Genomic DNA, 23,421 nt, shown 5'->3' with positions numbered 1-23,421 from the left:
GGCACCTTAGAGACTAACAAATTTATTTGAGCATAAGGTTTCGTGAGCTAGCTCACGAAAGCTTATGCTCAAATAAATTTGTTAGTCTCTAAGGTGCCACAAGTACTCCTCTTTTTTTTTTGCGAATACAGACTAACACGGCTGCTACTCTGAAAACTGAACATAATCTTTCTTTGATGATTCAGAAGGCATTTCAGGATCTTGCAGTGCCTCAGGGTCATCATTATCAACATCAATTATCCTCGTAGATGTAAAAGGTGTAGGAGATGGGGCTGAATCTGTAATGACTCTATGACACACCCTGGAAGCTTCTTTTTTGAATAAGTCCCTTATATCAGCTTGCTTACTGGTCTTCTTCCTCTTATGCATAAAAGGAGAGTGCAGAATGTGCAGTTGCATAACCTCCTGGGCAGTATTCTAGTCCTGGTTACTAGATTGAAGATTTGTATTGGGAGATATCAGAAATGTCAGTTAATAGAGGTTTCTGGTTGATAAAGTGCCAGATAACACAGCTTTTACTGTATCTAGTTACTGTATTTAAATTAGAGATTTGAGGTTTCATATAGACTTTGTTTTGCTTTTCCCCCACCCCTGAAATGGGTTGTATTTTACATTTCTTTCAACCACAGATATAACTAGAAATGACTGCAAACTGATGTGTTGTTCAACAAGTGCTTGGATCTTTTCTAATACTCATTTAAGTACACCCTGATTCTGAATAGCCTCTTGTAAGGTGGTGATTAGCCCATCACCTTGCAGGCTCACATAATGCATATAATTCAAATAAACAAGCATTATTTTCCACATAATACTGCAATATTAAATATTTTAATACGTTTATTAAAGAGATAGTTTGGGAATTTCAAAATCTTTTAAAACAATTTAAATTACAATTAACAATCCTGTTACTAATTTTACCTTTGACTTTTAAAAAGAAAAATTCAATTTATTTTCATCATGCTGTTCTTTTCTTTTTCTTTTCTTTTTTGTACTTTGGATTTGACAATGAAGAGAAACTATTCAGTTCTACTTGTTTCTAGTTAATTTATACTCAGTTTAGGTTCCAAATTCTCCGGGGATTGCATAATCTTGCAATGCCTAAGAGTGCTGAAAATTTAAACTGTTTTCACGTAAATTAAAAAAAGATTCACAATGACATTTCTATTAGTATTAGATTTTACAAAATTCATCTCCAAGCACTAAACCTTAATTTTGGATTTGAACTACCTGTTGTTATTGTTCCTTTAAAATCACCTGAAGTGTGGAAAATGTTATGACTATTAGCTGCAATTATACAAGCAGGGATATTTGTAGGGAAATCTAACATCCAAGGGTCTAAGCCGATTGCCTGCTCAGGTCAAAAGAACTAAAATTGGGGTACTTAGTGTGATCATCAACCAGTTGATATATTGAAATGCTTTTTTTCTAATACACAGCTATCAAATAGCGATAGTGACACCATTGAACGAAGATGGCAAGAAACAAGTCTAAAATACATTAAGCAGCAGCAGGAGGAAAAAAGACATTTCTACGAAGTCTTATTCCTATAGCTTATGTCATGTAAAATCAAATGAAAAAAATGTTATTCTACTGAATTATAGCAACGTTGCACCAATTGCCCACATACCAAATGCCGTATCAAAAAACCATATCATTTATGATTTGTCTACCTATTGTGACCTGGTCAGGGAGGGGAAGTTATTCAAGGCTGGCTTATAAGATTTTCCTGTGTGAATGCACTGGTCCAATTTCTACTGGGGCTTTGAGAAATACAAACAGGGAAGCAACACAGTGGCTTCCCAGGTTTAAGAACATCTAGGTCAGGGGTGGGCAAACTACGGCCCACAGGCCAAATCCAGCCCACCAGCTGTTTTAATCCGGCCCTTGAGCTCCCACTGGGGAGCGGGGTCTGGGGCTTGCTCCGCTCCGGCGGTCCAGCCGGGGAGCAGGGTTGAGGGCCGCTCCACACGCCTCCCGGAAGCAGTAGCTTTCAGAGTTCCTTCCCCACTCTGAACTCTACGGTACAGATGTGGGGACCCGCCTGAAAGACCCCCTAAACTTATTTCTACCAGCTTAGGGTAAAACTTCCCCAAGGCACAAACTCTTTGCCCTTGGAGGGTATGCTGCCACCACCAAGTGATTTAACAAAGAATCAGGGAAAGGACCACTTGGAGTTCCTATTCCCCCAAAATATCCCCCCAAGCCCTTACACCCCCTTTCCTGGGGAGGCTTGAGAATTATATCAGAACCAATTGGTTACAAAGTGATCACAGACCCAAAACCCTACTTCTTAGGACCATAGAGAAATCAGTCAGGCTCTTAAAAGAAACAGAACTTTATTAGAAAGAAAAAAGGTAAAAGAAGCACCTCTGTAAAATTAGAAGGGAAGCTAATCTCACAGGGTAATCAGATTTAAAACACAGAGGATTTCCCTCTGGGCAAAAACTTTAAAGTTACAAAAAGAAAATCAGGAATACACCTTCCTCTCAGCACAGAGAAAATCAAAAGCCAAAACAAAAGTAAACTAATGCATTTCCTTGCTAGTGCTTACTAATTCTAATGGAGTTGGATTGCTTGCTTTCTTGATCTCTCTCCGGCAAGCACACAGAACAGAGAAACAAAAGCCTTCCTCCCCCCCCCCCCCCCCCGCCCCGATTTGAAAGTATCTTGTCCCCTTTTGGTCAGGTGCCAGACAGGTTACCTGAGCTTCTTAATCCTTTATAGGTAAAAGGATATTGTGCCTCTGGCCAGGAGGGATTTTATAGTACTGTATACAGGAAAGTTGTTACCCTTCCCTTTATATTTATGACAGTAGCATTGCCCTCCTTCGGCTCCCATGCATTGGAGCAACCATGGGGCTCCGCTCTGCGCTGTGCCCCCACCCCAGGCGCTGCCCCCGAAGCTCCCATTGGCCAGGAACTGCAGACAATGGGAGCTGCAGGGGCCGTGCCTGCAGGCAGGGCAGCACGCCTCCGTGTAGGAGCTGGAGAAAGGACATGCTGCTGCTTCCGGGAACCGCTCGAGGTAAGCACTGCCCAGAGCCTGCACCCCATAGCCTCTCCCCACACCCCAACCCCTTGCCCCAGGCCTAATCCCCCTCACGCCCTCCGAACCCCTAGATCCCAGCCCGGAGCATCCTCCTACACCCCGAACTCTTCATACCCAGCCCCACCCCAGAGCCTGCTCCTCCAGCCAGAGCCCTCCCCCCTTCTCCCTCCTGCACCCTGAACTGCTCATTTCTGGCTCAACCCTGGAGCCCACATCCCCAAACAGAGCCCTCACCCACTCCTACACACCAACCCTAATTTTGTGAGCATTCATGGCCAACCATACAATTTCTATTCCAAGATGTGGCCCTCAGGCCAAAAGGTTTGCCCACCCCTGATCTAGGTACACACTGGAAGGACAATGGGGCCCAGCTGTTAGCTTCAATGATCCTGTATCCTTTTCCCAACATGCTGTAAATCTTGTTTTGCAATGCTGAGATCTACTAGATTAAAGGACTACAAACTGTTAAAAAGGTTATTGATTCCTGGAATGGTAGGGGCACTTGCCAAGAAGCTGTCTGTCTAAAGGGACATTCTGACAGAGTGAAAGGCTCTATGGGTGTGTCTAAAGGAATTGGGCCTTCACAGATCCAGGTAGGCATTAAGGAGAAGCAAGTATTGTGTTTAGGCTTGTTTTTCAAGATACATTTTTTCTTAAATGTTTTTGTATGAATTAAATGATTCTGTGCTTTAAGAAGGCTGTTTGGTTGCTGATTATTTAGGCTACGTTTATGTCACAGAGATCATGGAAGTCACTGAATCTGTGACTTCCAAAGACCTCTGTGACATTCTCTGCTTCAGCCCCAGGGCTCTGGGACTCTGGAGCTGGCAGCCAGCAGGGCCCTGGCAGGGTTCTCGGGACAGCAGGGTCAGGCAGCCCCCTGCAAGGTTCCAGTGACAGGTGACAGACTCCTAAGGGGGCCCTCCTCAGAGTTCCAGTGATGGGCGACAGCCTCGCGAGGAGGGAGGGGGATGCCTCGGGCGAGCGGCTGGGGGTGTCCAGTTTTCTCTTTGGGAAGTATGGTCACCCTACAGCTCCCAGCTGCTGTGGGCTGAGGGGGCGCCCCCTGGCAGCTGAAAGTTGCTGTGGGAGGAGGGGGAAACCCTCAGGTCCCCGCCACCATGGAAACCATGGAGCTGCAGCAGCAGAAGTCATAAAGAGGTCATGGCTTCCGTGAATTTTTGTTTATGGCCCGTGACCCGTCCGTGACTTTTACTAAAAATAACCGTGACAAAATCTTAGCCTTACTGATTACCAACGTTGGTCTAGATGTGCAGTCTCTGAGCCTAACTCAGATCTGCTGAGATAATCACAGTTGATTACATAGGAGCCTGCAACCCAATAACTGTCAGAGTGGGAGAATCATGTGATTTCCATCCCAAGTAGAACGTGATGGTCACAGACCCTGAGAAGGTGAGCTCCAAGAGAACAGGAAGGATCAAAAGTGCCAGTTCACCTGGTAACTGCGACATCTACCATATATATATATCAAACTGTGTACCGTCTTAGTAATTTTCCTATGCATCCACCTACAAACGGTCATATAAAAGAAATGTCTCTACTGCAGAATTAGATCACAACATATGTTACTAGTAATTCTAGGTACATCAAAATAGATGATCTGAATGTTTTCTTCATACTTTCTATTATCAAGGATTATTATTTGTTACTTGTGTTACCGTAGCACCTAGCAGGATGAACTAACCATGGCTGATTTAGAACAACGCTTCCTCAGCTCTCGTCCCCTAAAGCCCCTACTCTACTTGCGCTATATTGATGACATCTTCATCATCTGGACCCATGGAAAAGAAGCCCTTGAGGAATTCCACCATGATTTCAACAATTTCCATCCCACCACCAACCTCAGCCTGGTCCAGTCCACACAAGAGATCCACTTCCTGGACACTACAGTGCTAATAAACAATGGCCACATAAACACCACCCTATACCGTAAACCTACTGACCGCTATTCCTACCTGCATGCCTCCAGCTTTCACCCTGACCACACCACACGATCCATCGTCTACAGCCAAGCTCTGCGATACAACCGCATTTGCTCCAACCCCTCAGACAGAGACAAACACCTACAAGATCTCTGTCAAGCTTTCTTACAACTACAATACCCACCTGCAGAAGTAAAGAAACAGATTGATAGAGCCAGAAGAGTTCCCAGAAGTTACCTACTACAGGACAGGCCTAACAAAGAAAATAACAGAACGCCACTAGCCGTCACCTTCAGCCCCCAACTAAAACCCCTCCAACGCATTATTAAGGATCTACAACCTATCCTAAAGGATGACCCAACACTCTCACAAGTCTTGGGAGACAGGCCAGTCCTTGCCTACAGACAGCCCCGCAACCTGAAGCAAATACTCACCAACAACCACATACCACACAACAGAACCACTAACCCAGGAACTTATCCTTGCAACAAAGCCCGTTGCCAATTGTGCCCACATATCTATTCAGGGGACACCATCACAGGGCCTAATAACATCAGCCACACTATCAGAGGCTCGTTCACCTGCACATCCACCAATGTGATCTATGCCATCATGTGCCAGCAATGCCCCTCTGCCATGTACATTGGTCAAACTGGACAGTCTCTACGTAAAAGAATAAATGGACACAAATCAGATGTCAAGAATTATAACATTCATAAACCAGTCGGAGAACACTTCAATCTCTCTGGTCACACAATCACAGACATGAAGGTCGCTATCTTAAAACAAAAAAACTTCAAATCCAGACTCCAGCGAGAAACTGCTGAATTGGAATTCATTTGCAAATTGGATACTATTAATTTAGGCTTAAATAGAGACTGGGAGTGGCTAAGTCATTATGCAAGGTAGCCTGTTTCCTCTTGTTTTTTCCTACCCCCCCCCCCAGATGTTCTGGTTTAACTTGGATTTAAACCTGGAGAATGGTCAGTTTAGATGAGCTATTACCAGCAGGAGAGTGAGTTTGTGTGTGTATGGGGGTGGGGGGGATGTGAGAAAACCTTGATCTATGCAGGAAATAGCCCGACTTGATTATGTAAAGAGTTGTCACTTTGGATGGGCTAGCACCAGCAGGAGAGTGAATTTGTGTGGGGGGGTGGAGGGTGAGAAAACCTGGATTTGTGCTGGAAATGGCCCACCTGTTGATCACTTTAGATAAGCTATTACCAGCAGGACAGTGGGGTGGGAGGAGGTATTGTTTCATGATTTCTGTGTGTATATAAAGTCTGCTGCAGTTTCCACGGTAAACATCTGATGAAGTGAGCTGTAGCTCACGAAAGCTCATGCTCAAATAAATTGGTTAGTCTCTAAGGTGCCACAAGTACTCCTTTTCTTTTAACCACAACATGTTATCTTGACATTATCTAACTGTTTCAATATTGTGCTTCACTTAATTAAGCATTAATCAACATTTCTTCTTTGACTGGAACATATTCATGTTTAACTTCTTTCATGTAGTAGCATCTCTGTTTTAATCTTGGGCTCAGTAATCCTGCCATGGACTTCTGAATGTTATTAAATCTTTCAAAGTCAATGAACACATCATTCCAATAAACATTTGATCACAATTCTTTGATATTAGCATAAGGAACAGACCACCAAGATAGTATTATAGTTCGCATGGCCTATTTTTCATTTATCTATTTTTAAATTCTATATCAAATTCTAAGATCTGAGACAAGAGTATAAAGGGAGGAGCTGTCCTGTCCATCCTTCTGTTCCTTTGTACCAAGCTCTGAGATGATAGACTCCGATGCACTGGGGATGGAGGGTGGGTCATGTAAGGGACATATGCAATACATCTTGAAGAACAACAGTTACAAGAAGGTGACTCATTTTTCTTCGAGTGATTTTGCATATGTCCATTATTAGGTGACTCCCAAGAAGTTTCCATTTGAGGTGGGTTAAGAGTCTCATTGTAAGAAGAACTACAGAACTACTTTTTTACATTCTCATCTTCCTTTAATGAGGTAGTAATCACATAATATCTAGCAAAGGTGTGGGCCATGTTGCTGTTCTGCACATGTCCCACAACAGAGACATTTCCCACCAAACCATAGAGGCTGAATGTGCTTGTGATAGGTATGACAATATCCTGGGCAAATCTTATGGAGTTAAGTTAAACTACTAAATTAAGTTTAATATTTTTAGAGTTCATTATATTGTAAATGCAAATGTCTGTATACTATTGTTGGATTTTATATAGCTTCTTTAAGGAGCAAGGATTAATGCAATCTCTGTGAGATAATGAGAACTTCAAAAGACTATGCTGAACAATATAGCAGACACAATTGATCTTTTATGACAATATGTGTGAAGTGGAATTTGTAGGTAGTACGGGGGAAGAGGAGATTGCAAAACCTCACCTACAAACTCATCCTTTGAAGCTTTGACCTGAGGAGGGAGCCTTTTGTCTGATGATCACTTGTTACACGAGGACAGTTCAAAGATTCAATCTGAATTCTCCAGGGACCAATAGACTTAAAAAGGACTATTGAATAAATAGGCTTAGTTTAAGATGACACAGACTCTTCTTGCTGATCCAGCAAATGGACAGGACTTCTGGTCCACAAAGGGCTGCAATATTAGGGAAGCATTGGAAAGAGCTGGGCTACTGAGGCCCCATAAGATAGCATTCTAGTTCTAAGCTGAGGCTGTTATGAACTTGTGATCACAAAAGGCCACACGGGAGGACAGGTTTGAAGGACTTACTTGCCAGAGCCCAAGTTGAAGCTAGTTGGGTGGATCTCTGGAAAGCTTAATAGCATGCATGTAGATTATTTTATTGTTTATAGTATGTTTTCTCTGTAATGCTTTTAAATATGCTCGCACAGGAAGTGCTGTGTGGTAACTTACAACTGTTGGCTATTAGTTTCAGAAAAGAAGGCAAGAGAAGCCTACTTAGGGAGCTTGTCTTTTGTGGGAATAACACAGTGAAGGCAGGGAATTGGTAGAGCCTGGAAATACAAGAGTCAGGAGGGAGAGAGAGGTAGGTCTCCATCCAAGAAAGGCAATACCTAGGAAGCCAGAAACCTGAGAGTGAATGCCCTTGCTGTACCACTAAGGGGAAATTCAGGAGCAGTTGCCCTGAACTGTGACAGTGTTCTGGTTGGATACACAGAGCTTTTCTGAATGCCCTTGATCTTGTAACACATGACAAAACAACTGGTCCACTTGGACAGTCTTTGCACTGTTACAGGATGCCCCTTCATTTGTTCCACAAAAAAAACATTGTTCTTTCCAGATAAAAAACTAGTACTCGGCAAACATCCAAATTGTGAAGCTTTTGTTCATCTTTATGAGAATGTGCTTTTGGAAAGAAGACCATAAAATATATTGATTGATTGAGGTGGAAATCAGATACTGCTTTGGAAAGAAACATAGGGTATAGCCTGTGCTGTACCTTCCCCTAGTAAAAACCATGTATGAAGGATCAGTCACCAGAGCATGCAGCTTCTCGCTGAGGTGATGGCTATTAGAAAGGAAAACTTTGCTGAGATGTGTAACAACCAGCTGGTGGCCAGTGGTTCAAAAGGGGGACCCATAAGGGCTGAGTTCAAATCCCACTGTGGAGCAGGGACAATCTTTCCAGGCCTTTAAGGAATATGATGGTCATAGAGTTAGAAAATACAGTCTAATCCATAACACAAGGATGAAAACACCAAAATTGCAGCCAGATGCACGTTGATAGAGCTGAATGCCAAACCTGATTCTGATGAATGTAACAAAATAATCCAATATCTTTTTGAATTATAGATTGCATAGGAGACACATTGTGGGTAGCCATCTAGATAGAGAACTGCTTCTACTTACTAAAGATAAGTAGCCCCGGTGGATAGTTCCCTACCATTAAGTAGGACATTCTGCACTGCTTCCAAAAAGTGTGCCGCCTCTAGTGTTATTCACTGAGAAACCAGGCTGTGAGGTGTAGTGACCGAAGGTTTGGGTGCAACATCTGCCCATGATTCTGGGATACCAGGTCCTTCTCTAAAGGCAGGACTAAGGGTTCACTGATGGACAACCTGTGCAGGCCAAGAACCACAGCTATGTTGCCCAGGCTAGTGCTTTCTCTAGCACACACACAGGCAGGGCCACACCAAACTGCAGAACAAAACACACGCTGAGATCAGTTCTGGGAAGGCTCAGCTTAAGGGACTTGCCCCAGCACTCAGGTGTCCACCTCCCTTGGAGTGAAGACCCAAAGATATATTATGAAATCTGTCTCCTCCCTCAATATGAAGGAAGGTTTGCATGGCCTCTTACCCGCCACCCCCTTCAATTATGAATTGTACACATGGGGTTATGCTATAAATAAGAACACACGGGAAGGGAGGGTGAGTGGGCATTAATAGCATGTGCATATAAGCTCACAGTACAAATTACTACTGGGCACTGATTAACCTAGGTTCATAGCAAATCTTATCACAGATCTCTAAAGGTCACCTGGGGTATATAAAGATCCAAATCTTAACCCATTGTTTTCACAAGTATAAGCTGCTAAGTAAACTGCACAGAGATAAAAAGCCTAAAAAAGCTGCTCAATTATTGGTGTTATGTTAACTTTGTGATTTGATTATTGATTGTGCTCATGCAAAGATGTGACCAATTGCTGGATCTTAAATTATTTTTTTAACTAATTCTAATATGTATTACTGTTAACTCCTTGATTTGACTAATGATGTACACTGTAATCAATCCAGTTTTCATGTTGTTTAGTACTTCAGGGAAATGTAAGAAATTAGTTAACATTTTAATTGTTTATGCTCTTAAATAAAAGTTATAAAAATCCACCAAATTGGTTTTCACTGACCAAATAGCAATAAGATAAAAGCAACATTAGCTATAGGGACTTGAATTAAATATTAATAGAGCATTTGACTCAAGTCTTGGAAACCCTACTGTTGTTATTACAGTAGGCACAGAGCAAGCCTTCTGTCCCCAGAAAGGAGAAAAGTATCTGAGAGGGACTTGAGACTGTGGCCTGCCCTTGAATAGAGAAGGGAGCATTTCCTCTTTTTGGTTCATCCACCAATTCAGGGATGATAGAACCTTATCTTAGATGCATACTAGTGTGTCCAGATGCATCTGAGGGTGGTACAGTAACTTGAGATGCAGGCTGGCATGGAGGGTAGGGTGTCACATAAATACACACTGCCATATGCCCCAGGAGCCTGAGGGAATTCTTCACTGGGGTTCAGAGATGGTCCTTGAAAGATGCATAGAGGTTTCATAAAGCTAGAAGCCTCAGAGCAGCAGAAAAGCTCTGGCTAGGGTTGAGTCCAGGACTGCCCTGATAAAATGTATTCTCTGGAGGATTGTGGGGATCAATTTCTCTTTGTTCACTGCCAGACTTAAGCATGAAAATACATGAAACATTCAATGGATATTTCTTTCTTCTGGCTGATGAGAGTGAAACACTGCTTTTCATAGGATGAAAACCCTCATCAGAGATGAGAGGCTGTGGTTTTCTCCTTCTACAAGCCTATGGAAGGTGCTGTAACCAGGGTGGATTGACACATGGAAACATGCACCCCTCAAGTCATGGGCAGCATACCAATCTCCCAGATCTAACAAAGGGATAGTAGTTGTGAGGGAAACCATATGGAAACACACCTTCGTGATGTTCTTGTTCAATTTCCAAAGGTCCAAAATGAGCCCAACACCTCTTCTTGCTTTGGGTATTAGGAAGTAGCAGAAGTAGAACCCTCTGCCCTGGTACTGAGGGGGCACTTCTTCTCTGGCTTCCAAAGAACGTAGAGTCTGCTCTTCTTGTCTTAGTGCAGACTCATGAGATGGGTTCCTGATGAGGGACAGGGAAGGCGGATGTGAAGGGTGGAGAACACAGGAACTGCAGGGCATATCCCCGATTCTACCATGCTTAGTATCCACTTGTCTGAAGTGATGGCCTGCCATGAACTTAGCAAATGTGACAATCTGCCCCTAAAGAAGGAATGATTTTCAGTGACATCCAGTATGGTCATTATGCTGTCCTTAATGGGGGAGTTAAACAGCCTGCTATGTGGCACATGGTGGAAACACTAGAGGTGAATGGCTGGGGTCTCCTCTTTTCCTACTTGTGCTCACACCTATACCAATCCGCCTCTCTAGGTATGTAAAACTGCTGCCTCAGAAGAAATTGAGAGCAAAATTTTGTTCTTTTCATGACTGGTGTAAAGAGACCTAGGGATTTCAGCACTACCCTTGAATCTTTAGCGCATGCGTAGCTTTGTCTGTCTTTGAGAAAAATAATGCCCAGCCCTCAAAGGGGAGCTCTTCAGTGGTGTGTTTTACCTAAGATTCCCCAGTGACTGAAGCCATGATGAGCGGCGCCTGGTTACTGACATTGCCATGACAGGCAGCTGCATCTGCCGCAGCCAGAGAAGCCTACAGCACAAACATTGGAACCAGCTGACCTTCCACAAGAAGAGACTGGAATTGAATGTTGGAGTCATCTGGCAGCTTGCTGAGGAATCTGGCCAACTCATCCCAACTGGAAAAATTATAATAGGCCAAAAGGGCTTGATGATTCACAATGAATAGCTGTAAGCCTGCAGCTGAATCTTCCTGCCAAAAAGGTCCATTTTTTTGTATTCTTGTTTTTGGGAGACACTTTTGCTCTTTCTTGGCAATGTATTTCATTTGCTGCTCCCACTGCCAGTGAGCCTAAAACTATTCGTGCCCTTGCAGAGGAACTTGGTATTGGCATTCTCTGTGCTTTGCCACTGGTGCAATAAATGATGGGGTTTGTCATATGGGTTTTATAGGCTGCATAACTGCACCATTTATAGGGAGAGCAACTTTCCCTGACACAGCTAGGTGTAAAATGTGCATGAGTTTGTGGGGATTTTTCTCCAAAAACTCTGTATCCCTAGAGATGTAGCCATCCTTTTCAGCAGCATCTGGTAGGACTTAAAATCATCTGGTACCAGAGAAGATGATTTTCATACTAGGGCCTCACCTGGTGAAGAGGACAATGCGATCAGAGGAGGCAGGTTAGAACCCACCTGAAGCTGGACTTTCACTATTGACGCTGGAGGACTGTCTGAAGCCGGCAGCAAACATTGCTGACCCTCGGTGTCTGACAGAACCTCAGTACTGACATCAAGTGGTCTATTGGTACTGCATTGAGAAACTTCCTCCATCAGGGATTTGTTTCTGTTGTGTACTGGTTGCCAGGTACGGACTTTGGATGGTCTTTTGGTATCAGGGAGACTTCCCTCCTTAGGAATTGATTTCTGTAGTACAGAGGCTCTAGATGCTGGAGGCATTCCCCACAGTAACCAGTAGGACCAATGATAGGACTAGTGTGGTGCCAAAGGACAATTGTTTCTAGACCAAAAAATTCCATTCAGATGACATCAGGGGCTTCCAAGCTATTGGTACCATGCGCTGCAGCAGAGTAGTTACTGTTAGTCTTGGAGCTGGCACTGAGATTGCTGGAAGTAGTACCAGAAGTTGCTGGTGCCATAAAAGATCCTGATGTGGGAGTCAATGTATGCACCACATGTGACAGGTCTGGCAGGGCACTGTCAGCCTGAATAATCAGCAAGGCTGGTACTGAGAGGCTTAGGAGATCCTTCACAGCTGTGTATGCCTCTGAGGCAATCACTATTGAAATGAGCCTGTGCCTGGCTTGGAACAGAGGTGAGGGCTCCAACATCTGTGCCAAGAAAGTAGTCTGTCTTGACGGCCCTGGAGTCAACAGCTCTGACCTCGTCAAGCCACTAGTATATGGCTGTGACAGATATAATATCCTGCAATATCCTGGACAAACCTTATGGGATTAAGTTAAACCTTACTGAATCAAATATTTTAGGAGTCCACTGTATTAAAACTACAAAAGTTTATGTACTATAATAGGATTGTATGGAATTTCTTTAGGAGAAAAACCATCTCTGGTAACTATTAGGAACGCCGGAGGACTTTTTGGGACAATACGTGTGAAATGAATTTCCTAGGAGAAACTTGGGTGAAGGGAATGCAAACGACCCACCTCCGAATCCATCTTTTTGAAGCTGAACCTTGAGCAGAAAACCACTCTCTGGCTGATTACCTATTCACGGTCTCTTCAAAGCCCCAAACTGGATAAATGAATGACTTACAGAATCATGAGGGCTCTTGTTATGAGCAAAGGGTGTTATGAACCTGAATCTATGAAAACACTTGGGTGGGGGTTTTTGAAGGACTGCTCACATGCCAGAACTGATGTTGGAGTTGGGGTGATCTCTGGTAAGCTTATTAACACACATGTAGGTTCTTTTATTGTTTCTAAGGTGTTTTCTCTTCAATGCTTTCACCTTAAGACTATAACGTGCTTTCTTAGAAAGAGCTGTGTGGTAACTTACCCTGTGGCAATTACACTGTGTACCATCTCTGAAGAGAAGGCAAATGAGGGCTCCTTACGCAGCCTGTCTTTTGCTGCAGGTTTCACAGTATAGTCAGGGGACTGTACAGCTTGGAAATGCCCAGTCAGAAGGAAGAGAGATGGGTGTCCTCAAGAGAGCCAATGGCTGGGGAGCTGGAAGCCTAGAGTGGGGGCCCTTGCTGTACCTTAGGGGAGAAATACAGGTGCAGTTGTCCTGAAATGTGACAGCAGCTCCAGGGAGGAGTAGGCTGAAGGGCATGTACTACTTTTGATACCTGAGTGGCTAGCCTCCGAGGTTGAGTCCCCCCACACCAAGGACTCTGATGTGGAAGTCATTCTCTGCTTTGGCAGTTGCGGATGTCCCAAGCATTTGTGCCTCTTTGAGGTATGGCAAAGAGGATCTCTTCCCATCTCTATCCTCAGATAAGGCCAGGAGAGCACTCCTGGAGAGGAAGGAACTCTCTCTTGTTGAGAGTACCAATGGCCTGCAAGAGGAAAAACCTGGATTGTTCTCTCTGCTCCTTAGTTCTTGTCTTGGGAAATCAAACACCTGTCCCTGATGTGACCCTCACCTAAGCACTTCAGGATATGAGAGTGAGGGCCAGTCACCAGCATCAGTTTGTGACTCTTGGAGAAGAGTTTGAAGCCAGGGGACATTGGAATAGTCTCCCACAGCACCAGGCAGAGTCCACTGCTACCAACAATGGATATTATGGTGTGCACGCCCAGTGATGAGCTGCCAAAATCTTAACAATGGGTTTCCTCCTCACCCCACGAGGGGGTCGTTGCCCACCCCTGCCCCCCGGGACTCCTGCCCCATCCAACTCCCCCATGTTCCTTGACGCCCCCCCAGGACCCCTGTCTCATCCACCCCCCTCCCCTGTCCCCGACTGCCCCCAGAACCAGGCAGGAGGGTCTTGTGGGCCACCATAGTGGGTGCCCACCCCACCCCTAAGAGCCAGAGCACCTGCCGGGGGGCGAGGTGGGGAGTCCCGGCAGTGCTTACTTGGGGCAGCTCCCAGGAAGCATCCGGCAGGTCCCTCTGGCTCCTAGGGGCAGGGGAGCATAGCTGGGGGGGAACAGGGGGAGCTGCCACTCCCCCACTGATCACATCAAAAGTGGCGCCTTAGGCGCCGACTCCCTGGGTGCTCCGGGACTGGAGCGCCCATGGGGAAAATTCGGTAGGCAGCTCCCCATGCCCGGCCCCAGCTCACCTCCGCTCCGCCTCCTCCCCTGAACCCACTGCCCCGATCTGCTTTTCCGTGCACCCTCCCCCCGGCTTCCCGCGAATCAGCTGTTCGGCAGCAAGCTGGGGAGGGCAGAGAAGCAGGCCATGGCTTCCCACTCAGGCCGAAGGTGGCGGAGGTGAGCTGGGGCGGGGAGTGGTTCCCCTGCGCGCCCCCCAGGGTTTCCTGCTGCGGCGCGGGCGGCCCTCCTCACGCCCCCCGGCCCCAGCTCACCTCGGCCTCCCTGGGCCTGAGCGGGAAGCCGCTGCTGGCTTCTCAGCTTGCCCCGGCTTCCCGCATGAACAGCTGATTCGCGGGAAGCCGCGGGGAGGGGGCAGAAGCAGAGCGGGGCGGCGCGTTCAGGGGAGAAGGCGGAGCGGAGGTGAGCTGGGGCCGGGGGTGGGGCGGGGAGCTGCCGGTGCTTTTTTTCCCCTTGGGAGTCGGCGCCTAAGGCGCCACTTTTGGCCGGTTAAATTTAAAAGCCCTTTTAGAACCGGTTGTCCCTCGTGGAACAACCGGTTCTAAAAGGGCTTCTAAATTTAACAACCGGTTCTAGCGAACCGGTGCAAACCGGCTCCAGCTCACCACTGTGCACGCCCCATTACAGCCCTCCCTTGTGCCAAAGCATGATGTTTCAGGAATCTGCATCTCTAGTGCCACTTGCAGAACATCTGTCTTTGTGCACTATTCACCCCTCTAACTGAAACACATCTGAAGTCCAACCTCTTTGGGACAACGAAAGCTCGAACTATTAATCAAAGTCTCTCAACAAATCTACCTCTCTCTGGTCTCTGTCTTCAATCTCCTTACGCTATTCTGGAGTCTTCTCCTCCAGCTCTGAAGCTGAGTACTGGCTCCTCAGAATGAGTCTCTCTGAAGGCTCTGCTCTTTTACAGATTCTGGCTCAGGCTTCTTCACTGGAGTCCCTTTGGGTTCTCCTTTTCAGACTGAGCCCTCTCCCCTTTTATGAGGAATGGGTATCTGTTTAGTTATCACCTGATGTCTTCCAGTCCCACCCATCTGGTTGAGAAACAAGTAATCAGGTACATATGACACCTGTCATAATTAATTAGCTATTAAACCCTTTCCAGCCTGTGATTGGGTTACAGTGGACAATTGGCAAAGAAAAAGAAAAGAAGGACAAAAGAAAGAGCTCAAAGACCTGAAAATGAGTACCAACTGACAACAAGAATAACTGACAACAAGAAACTAACTAAAAATGGTTTGTTTGCTGAAGGAACAAACAGACGGCATGCTTTGACCACCAGCCATGGTCAGTAAGAAGGAACTGAAGGATGGGTGGGGAGGCTCCATTCTTTATATCCTCGGCTCAGAGCACAAGAATACTAGGGTAGAGGTGAGCCCCCCAGTACAGGTACTACTAAAGAAAACTCTCCAGCACCTGTGCATAAGATGTACACAACCTAGTCTAATGGACATATGCAATCACTCAAAGAAGAATGAACAGATTCAGGGGTGGCAACGGAACTGGATTCATGTTATATCAAATGTTCTTCCAGTTAAATTTTGCCACAACAGTGGTTTCAGCTCAACAAAATCATTATAGCAAAGAAAAATGTTAAGGATACAACAAAACATATATTTTTCATTAACTTTGCCAGAGCAATCTGTGCAGCTGCAGATATTTTCTATGGTCCCTATTCTGCAAGGTACTTAAGCAATTGATTTTACACATGTGAATAGTCCCACTGAAATCATTAGAAGAATAATAGAATATCAGGGTTGGAAGGGACCTCAGGAGGTCATCTAGTCCAACCCCCTGCTCAAAGCAGGACCAATCCCCAACTAAATCATCCCAGCCAGGGCTTTGTCAAGCCTGATCTTAAAAACCTCAAAGGAAGGAGATTTCACCACCACCCTAGATAATGCATTCCAGTGCTTCACCACCCTCCTAGTGAAAAAGGTTTCCTAATATCCAACCGAAATCTCCTGCACTGCAACTTGAGACCATTACTCCTTGTTCTGTCATTCATAGGAGTTGTAGCAGTTTGAAGTCAATGGAGCTATTAACATGCTTAAAGTTAGGCACCTGCCTATTATCTTGCTGTATTACAGGTTGTAACAGATATATCTTTGTTAGGGAATACAGTAATATAGGGTAACAGCAATGGAAATTTCAGCTGCAGCAGCTCTCCAACCAATGTATATCATGGAACAAACATACAAATAAATTTGTTTGATACAGTACAGAATGTCATTTTATTTATACACTTGTATACTTTTGTTGCTCCTATTGTAAATTTTTAAGGAATATTTTTTTTTCCTATTTTTTCTTACAGAGTATCCAATTCAGCAATCTGGTTTAAATTCATCCACATGAAACCCAATAATCCTAGATGTTGAAGATGAGAAACTAACTAAAACATGCTTACCTTCCTCTTTTTCTTTTGATTTTGTAGAATTTTCTTCTCTCTTTTGCTTTGCTTCTAGTAGTTCACGTTTCAGCTGGCGTACTTCTTTGCGTAGTTCTTCACTGCAAAGAGAACAATATTTACATGAGTCTAATCTTCTAAGAATGTAAAGCCACTCAGGAGAAACAGAGTCAAAGCTAATGGGCAGTAAATCTCTGATGTAAACAAAGGGAATGTATTGCCTCACTCTTGTTAAGTTTGGTATGAAGAACTTGGCTTAAAAGTCAATTGGAACGTTAAAAAAGCTCTTCTTTACATTAGCAAAGAGGACAAAAGAATATGATAAATGGTTTCTTTTCAGAGCCCATTAGAAATATGTCAAACGCACGAGACAACCAGAACAGGGACCCTGCATTTATACTTTGATTCATTAATTTAACATTGTATCATCCATAATACTTTACTACAAGAACCACACTTAAAGGAAATAAAAAGCAGAGGGATCTCAAAACAAACATAACGTTATCTTGTGAAATGCAATTTACTGAAGTGATAATTCTTCCAATCTAAGATTTCATATATGGACAGCAAATGGAGTTGATGAAGCTGCATAAATATGATCCAATACCAGATTAAGTATTTTTAAAACTATATTTTGAGCGTTATGAACTTTACAAAACAATGAACATCTGAAAAAGGTAGAATGGAGAAAACCAAAAGGAATGAGACAGAACTTACATTAACACTGAGTGATGAGTTTGTTTTGTTAGTTTATAATATGTTTTAAATGTTTTCTGCTGAACTTCCGTATTATGATCAGAATACTACTTGTTTTCTTTCAATTGCTTTTTCTAGGGCAATTGTTTCTTTGGCTCGTCAATTATTAATAAAATTATATAGATGAATTACTGACTGTCCAAAGCTATCCCCCAAAAGTGTTTGTTCAATTCTTGCAAAAGACAATCACACTGTATGAAGAGATTGAGTTCCAAAATGAAGTCTGGTTAGTGATAGAAAAAGTGTGAAAGCCATGATTACTGATCATTATTTCAAGCTTTTTTGGTATTCTAATTTATATATTCTCTGTTTTGCTTTTTAAGTTGTAACTGATTTAGTGCTCATGAAAGTGACTGAATAGCAACACTGGCTAGAGCCGAGCATAATGCAGGAATGTGCTGTGCAAGCTTCCCCCCACAGTTCTGTCAGTGCACTTTAATTCTGATCTGTAATACCCTTGTTATTCCAGTCCTGGGCCTCTCGAGTCAAAACTTGGAATTATGTGCTGATTAATTCTTTTAATTTTTATTTTTAATCATATGTGTGAATGGGATGCTTGTGAAAAGCAGCCGAATAACTAGAATATGAAATCACTGATTTATTTACAGAAAAGGTATAGCATGGCCAGGAACAGTGCAAACTCTGCCTTATTGTTTGAAGGGACCACTTAGGGTTAGAGGACAGTCTCATCTCTATGCTCATTCAATCCTTCACTTCTGTAAGATACTTCTGTTATTTCACTTTGCTAACAGGTGCAGGAACACTTCAAGTAGCAGCAGGTTAATTCTTGCTGACTCACTTAGGCTTTTAATATTTACTCTGAATATAAAGGAGATTGACATATCCCCTAGAGAGAAAGCTTAGATCTGGGATGGACAGACCAAGGAAGGACCCCTAAGTCAGCTAAAACCGGGCCATCTTTAATAACGCCAGCAATCACTTCCTCCCCAGGGGCAGCTTCACACGATTTGCCATCTGGAGGTTCATCCACAGGACCTGGCTCAACTGCGTCCCACTGAACGGAGCTGTCTGCCATGGGAATCAGGACAAGCGATGCAGGAAGTATGGCTACACCAAGGAGATGCTACCCCACATCCTGTGTAGCTGCAAGCCCCATTCGAGAGCTTGGCAGCTGCGACACAACGTCATCCACGATCGCCTGGCCAGAGCCATCCCACCACCTGTGGGAAGGTTGCCATAAACTCCACCATCCCCGGAATCAACAGCCAACTGCAACCGGACACGGTCATCACCAATGAGGACTGGAAGAAGATCATCATGGTGGACGTCACAGTGCCCTTCGAGAACAGGACCCCGGCCTTCCATAATGCCCGAGCTCGAAAGGTAGAGAAATATGCCCCTCGGGCCAAAATCTTGAGAGCAAAGGGTTACCAGGTCCAGACACATGCACTGATTGTTGGAGCCTTAGGCGCATGGGACCCCAGTAATGAGCAAGTTCTGAGAGAATGCGGAATCGGTCAACTCTACGCTTGGCTGATGCGGCAACTCATAGTGTCAGACGCAATCAGGTGCGTCGAGGGACGGCTACATAGAACACATCACCAATATTGGCAATAGCAGGGGGGGATGAGCTGGAGTGCCGATGAGAAGTGCAGTCTGGAAAGTAACAAATACTTTCTTCATGGATTGTATTTTCTAAATAGACAACCAACCTAATTCTCAATTACTGAGGGACAATCTCCACTCATTGATATATTTTGCTTTCCACAACCAAATCTCTGTACAACTTTTCATGAGTGATGCACCCGAGTATTCGGATTCCAATATCTAAACTGTATTGTTAAATCTACTCACCTAAATTTGGGTTATTGCTGATTATGTACTTACTAAGCACTATACACAGATGCACAGACACTGTTTTCCCAACCTATGTATTATATAATTTTTTTAACATTAGCTTTAATAAAAATTTTAAATTTGTGATCTCGACACTGTTTACTGGAAATTGGACAGAGACCAACATATTTCACATAGATCACCATGTAGCCAACTGGTAAGAATTTGCCTGACTACTGACCAGGGCTACATTTTAATCAGCTTCTAAAGGTGAAGAGTAGGTTTGTGATGTGCAAAAACATGGATTAGGATGAGCCTAAACAACTTAGTTTTTCACTTATAACCTGTGATAATGAAGGGGGGGGGGGAGAGTAAGATCCCTTTTATGGACCCAGCCAGCCAGTTAGCTATAAAATCCCTCTTAGTAGCTGTTCTCTACTTGCTATACCTGTAAAGGGTTTAAAAAAACGTGAGTGGGCACCTGGCCAAAAGAGCCAATGGGAAGGTTAAAACTTTTTAAAATTAAAACAAGACTTCACCTTTGTCTGTCTGTTGTTGTTCTCCAGAGAGAGGGAACAGAGCTGTGATGCTGTAAGAAGCTTGGGGACAGGTATGAAAAATCATCAGATCACACCTAGACACTACTCATTTGAAAACCCAGATATGTAAGTACATCAGGAAATGTCTTGGAAGACGTGATTAGTTTTATCTCTTTTTTATTTCTTTATGGCTTGTGAACTCCTCTGTGCTAACCCCAAATGCTTTTGTTTTGCTTGTAACCTATAAACTGGACTCAAGAATGTTATTCTTGATGCTTAATCTTTGTAAGTTTTTTTTTAAAAAAACTAGCAATACCCTGAATTTCCACATGTATTTTCTTTCTTTTTGTTTTTAATAAAATTTATCTTTTTAAGAACACGATTGGATTTTTGTGTCTTAAGAGGTTTGTGCATGTTGTTTAATTAGCTGGAGGCAACAGCTGATTTCCTTTGTTTTTCTTTCTCAGCTCTTCCCCGGAAGAGGGGTGAAAGGGCTTGAGGGTATGCGACAAGAAGGAATTCCCAAGTGTGCCTTCCTTAGTTCTCAAAGGGGTTTTGCACTTGAGTGGTGGCAGCATCTACCCATCCAAGGTCAGAGAAAAACTGTAACCTTGGGAGTTTAATACAAGCCTGGAGTGGCGAGTATTAATTTTTAGAGTCCTTGCGGGCCCCCACCTTTGGCACTTCAGCCTTGACATAACCAAAGTCTGTATTTGAACCCAAGTCATTCTTTCATCTCAAAATGCTAAACCTTCAAGAAAACATATTGAGTCCATGCTTTTATCAAGACTTAGACCTCCACTCAATTTAAAAAAAAAAATCCTTAAAGTTCCTTAAAACTTCTCAAAACATTTCAGACTCAACTGTAGTTGTGTTGAGGACACAAGCTCTCCTACATGGGTTTTTCCCACATACTGGCTAGGAACACCGTCTGGATAGGAACTTCCACTCAGACACACTACTAGCTGATGTGATGGCAACCAGGAATGCCCCCTTCCACAACAAATACAGAAGGAAGCAAGTTGCCAACAGTTCGAAAGGGGGCACCATTAGTCTGGAGAGGACCAGATTAACGTCCCATGCAGGCACAGGTTGTCAAGTCTGTGGATATAACCTTTCCAGGCCCTTGAGGAAACGCCCTACCATGGGGTTGGCGAACATGGAACGCCTCATCTCTCCCTGGCGGAAGGCCGAGATAGCAGTGAGGTGTACCCGGATGGATGACCCTGCCAGGCCCTGTTGTTTCAGGTGAAGGAGGTGCTCCAGGACAAGTGGTATATGCGCTTGGAGCGGAGGTGTGTGATGCTGGGCACACCAACAAGTAAACCTCTTCTACTTAACTAGATAAGTGGCCCTGGTGGATGGTTTTCTGCTGCTGAGCAGAAAAAATGGTTACTCACTTCTCGTAACTGTTGTTCTTCGAGATGCATTTTTCATGTCCATTCCAATCAGGTGTACGCATGCATGGTGGCCGGAAGCAGCATCCGCTGGGCTGGGCTGGGCTGGGCTCCCCCTGGAGTAGCACCTTCGTGGCGTTCAATATAGATCCCTGCCGACCCGCCACCCCTTCAGTTCCTTCTAGCTAGCTACTCTGAAAGAGGGGTAGGAGGATGGGTATTGGAATGCACATGAACACCATCTCAAAGAACAATAGTTACGAGAAGTGAGTATCCGTTTTTTCTTCTTCAAGTGCTTGTTCATGTCCATTCCAACCAGGTGACTCTCAAGCCAAGTTCAGGAGGTGGGGTCGGAGCTGTCCACTGATTGGAGTACTGCTCGTCTGAAGGCTGCATCGTCTCTGGCCTGCTGGGTAACTGCATAATGTGCGTCAAAAGTGTGTATGGAGGACCACGTCGCCGCTCTGCAGGTTTCCTGGTTAGGAACCTGAGCCAGGAATGCTGTAGATGAAGCCTGTGCAGTGATCGGAGGTGCGGGAACATCTGCCAGGTTTTAGCACTCACTGATTCAGGACACTATCCTTGACAAGATGCATTGGGATGAAACAGACTGTCTTTTCATTCTGTCCGCCACTGCCACAAACAACTGGACTGATTTTCTGAACCGTTTTGTTCTCTTGATGTAAAAGGCCAGCGCCCTGCGGACACCAAGAGAGTGGAGTCTCTGCTCCCTGCCACTGGAATATGGCTTATGGTAGAATACCAGGAGAAAGATATCCTGATGTCAAACTGCGATACAACCTTCAGGAGGAAAGCAGGGTGAAGCCTGAGCTGAACCTTGTCCTTGCCCGGGTGGAAGGCCGAGTTGGCAGCTAAGTGCACCCTTACAAAATACAACGAGAGACCCTCCTGCTTCAGATGGAGGAGATAGTCCAGAATGTGCGGCACTGAAGCTAGCATGGGGGCGAATGGTGCTGCGCCGACCAGACTGAAAATCTCTTCCACTTGGCAAGGTACATGGCTCTCGTAGAGGGTTTCCTACTGCCAAGGAGGACCTGTCTAATCTGGTATGACCAGGAAAGCTCCAACAATTTAACCATGGAGCTTCCATGCCGTGAGATAGAGTGACTGCAGATTTGGGTGTTGGAAGATGTTCATGATCTTGTGTGAGAAGGTCCGCGGAGACCAGCAAGGTAATCAGGGCTCCCACAGACATGTCTAGGAGGGATGTGTATCAGTGCAGACAGGGCCAGGCTGGTGCTATCAGTATGACCCAAGCTCGATCTCTGTGGATCTTGAGCAGCACCTTGTGAATGAGTGGTATCGGTGGAAAGGCGTATAGGGTAGAACCTGCCCAATGGAGGAGAAATGCATTTGTGCTGGAGCCCAGGCTGTGATTCTGGAAGGAGCAGAACTGCTGGCACTTCCTGTTGCGTTGCATGGCGAAGAGGTCTATCAGGGGAAACCGCCACCTCTGGAAGATTGAAATTGTGACGTCTGGGCGAAGGGACCACTCGTGGCTATGGAACAACCTGCTGAGGTGGTCTGCCAGCTCATTCTCTACCCCGGGGAAGTACGATGCCTGCTGGTGAATTGAATGTTCTACACAGAAGTCCCACAGCATGAGGGCTTTCTGGCACAAGGGAGAGGAGTGTGCACCCCCATTTGTTGATATAGAACATTGCTGTTGTATTGTCCGTCATGACTGATACACATTGTCCGGTTAGGTCAGGACAGAATGTCTGACATGCTAGGCGCACCACTCTTAGCTCTCTGACATTGATGTGGAGACCCAGATCTGCTTGCAACTAGAGGCCTTGAGTTCTGTGGTGTCCCAGATGAGCTCCCCAGCCCAAGTCTGATGCGTCTGTCACCAATGACAGAGATGGCTGTGGGGCAG

At 44.7% G+C, this 23,421-nt stretch overlaps 1 protein-coding gene across 4 annotated transcripts in view; it reads right to left on the bottom strand.

Moving 5' to 3' along the window:
- Positions 1-23,421, bottom strand: part of CWC27 (CWC27 spliceosome associated cyclophilin) — a 229,388-nt gene that overhangs the window by 66,936 nt on the left and 139,031 nt on the right. For all 4 annotated transcript variants that reach the window (XM_073344054.1, XM_073344053.1, XM_073344051.1 and 1 more), the window contains one exon: positions 17,033-17,133. In XM_073344054.1, the coding sequence (XP_073200155.1) occupies positions 17,033-17,133 (101 nt within the window). The remainder of the gene's footprint in view (positions 1-17,032; positions 17,134-23,421) is intronic.

The sequence above is a fragment of the Lepidochelys kempii genome, chromosome 5 (genome assembly GCF_965140265.1).
Source record: "Lepidochelys kempii isolate rLepKem1 chromosome 5, rLepKem1.hap2, whole genome shotgun sequence".
Lineage (NCBI taxonomy): Eukaryota > Metazoa > Chordata > Testudines > Cheloniidae > Lepidochelys > Lepidochelys kempii.
Note: the sequence above shows the minus strand (reverse complement) of the source record. Positions and strands in the feature narration are given on the sequence as shown.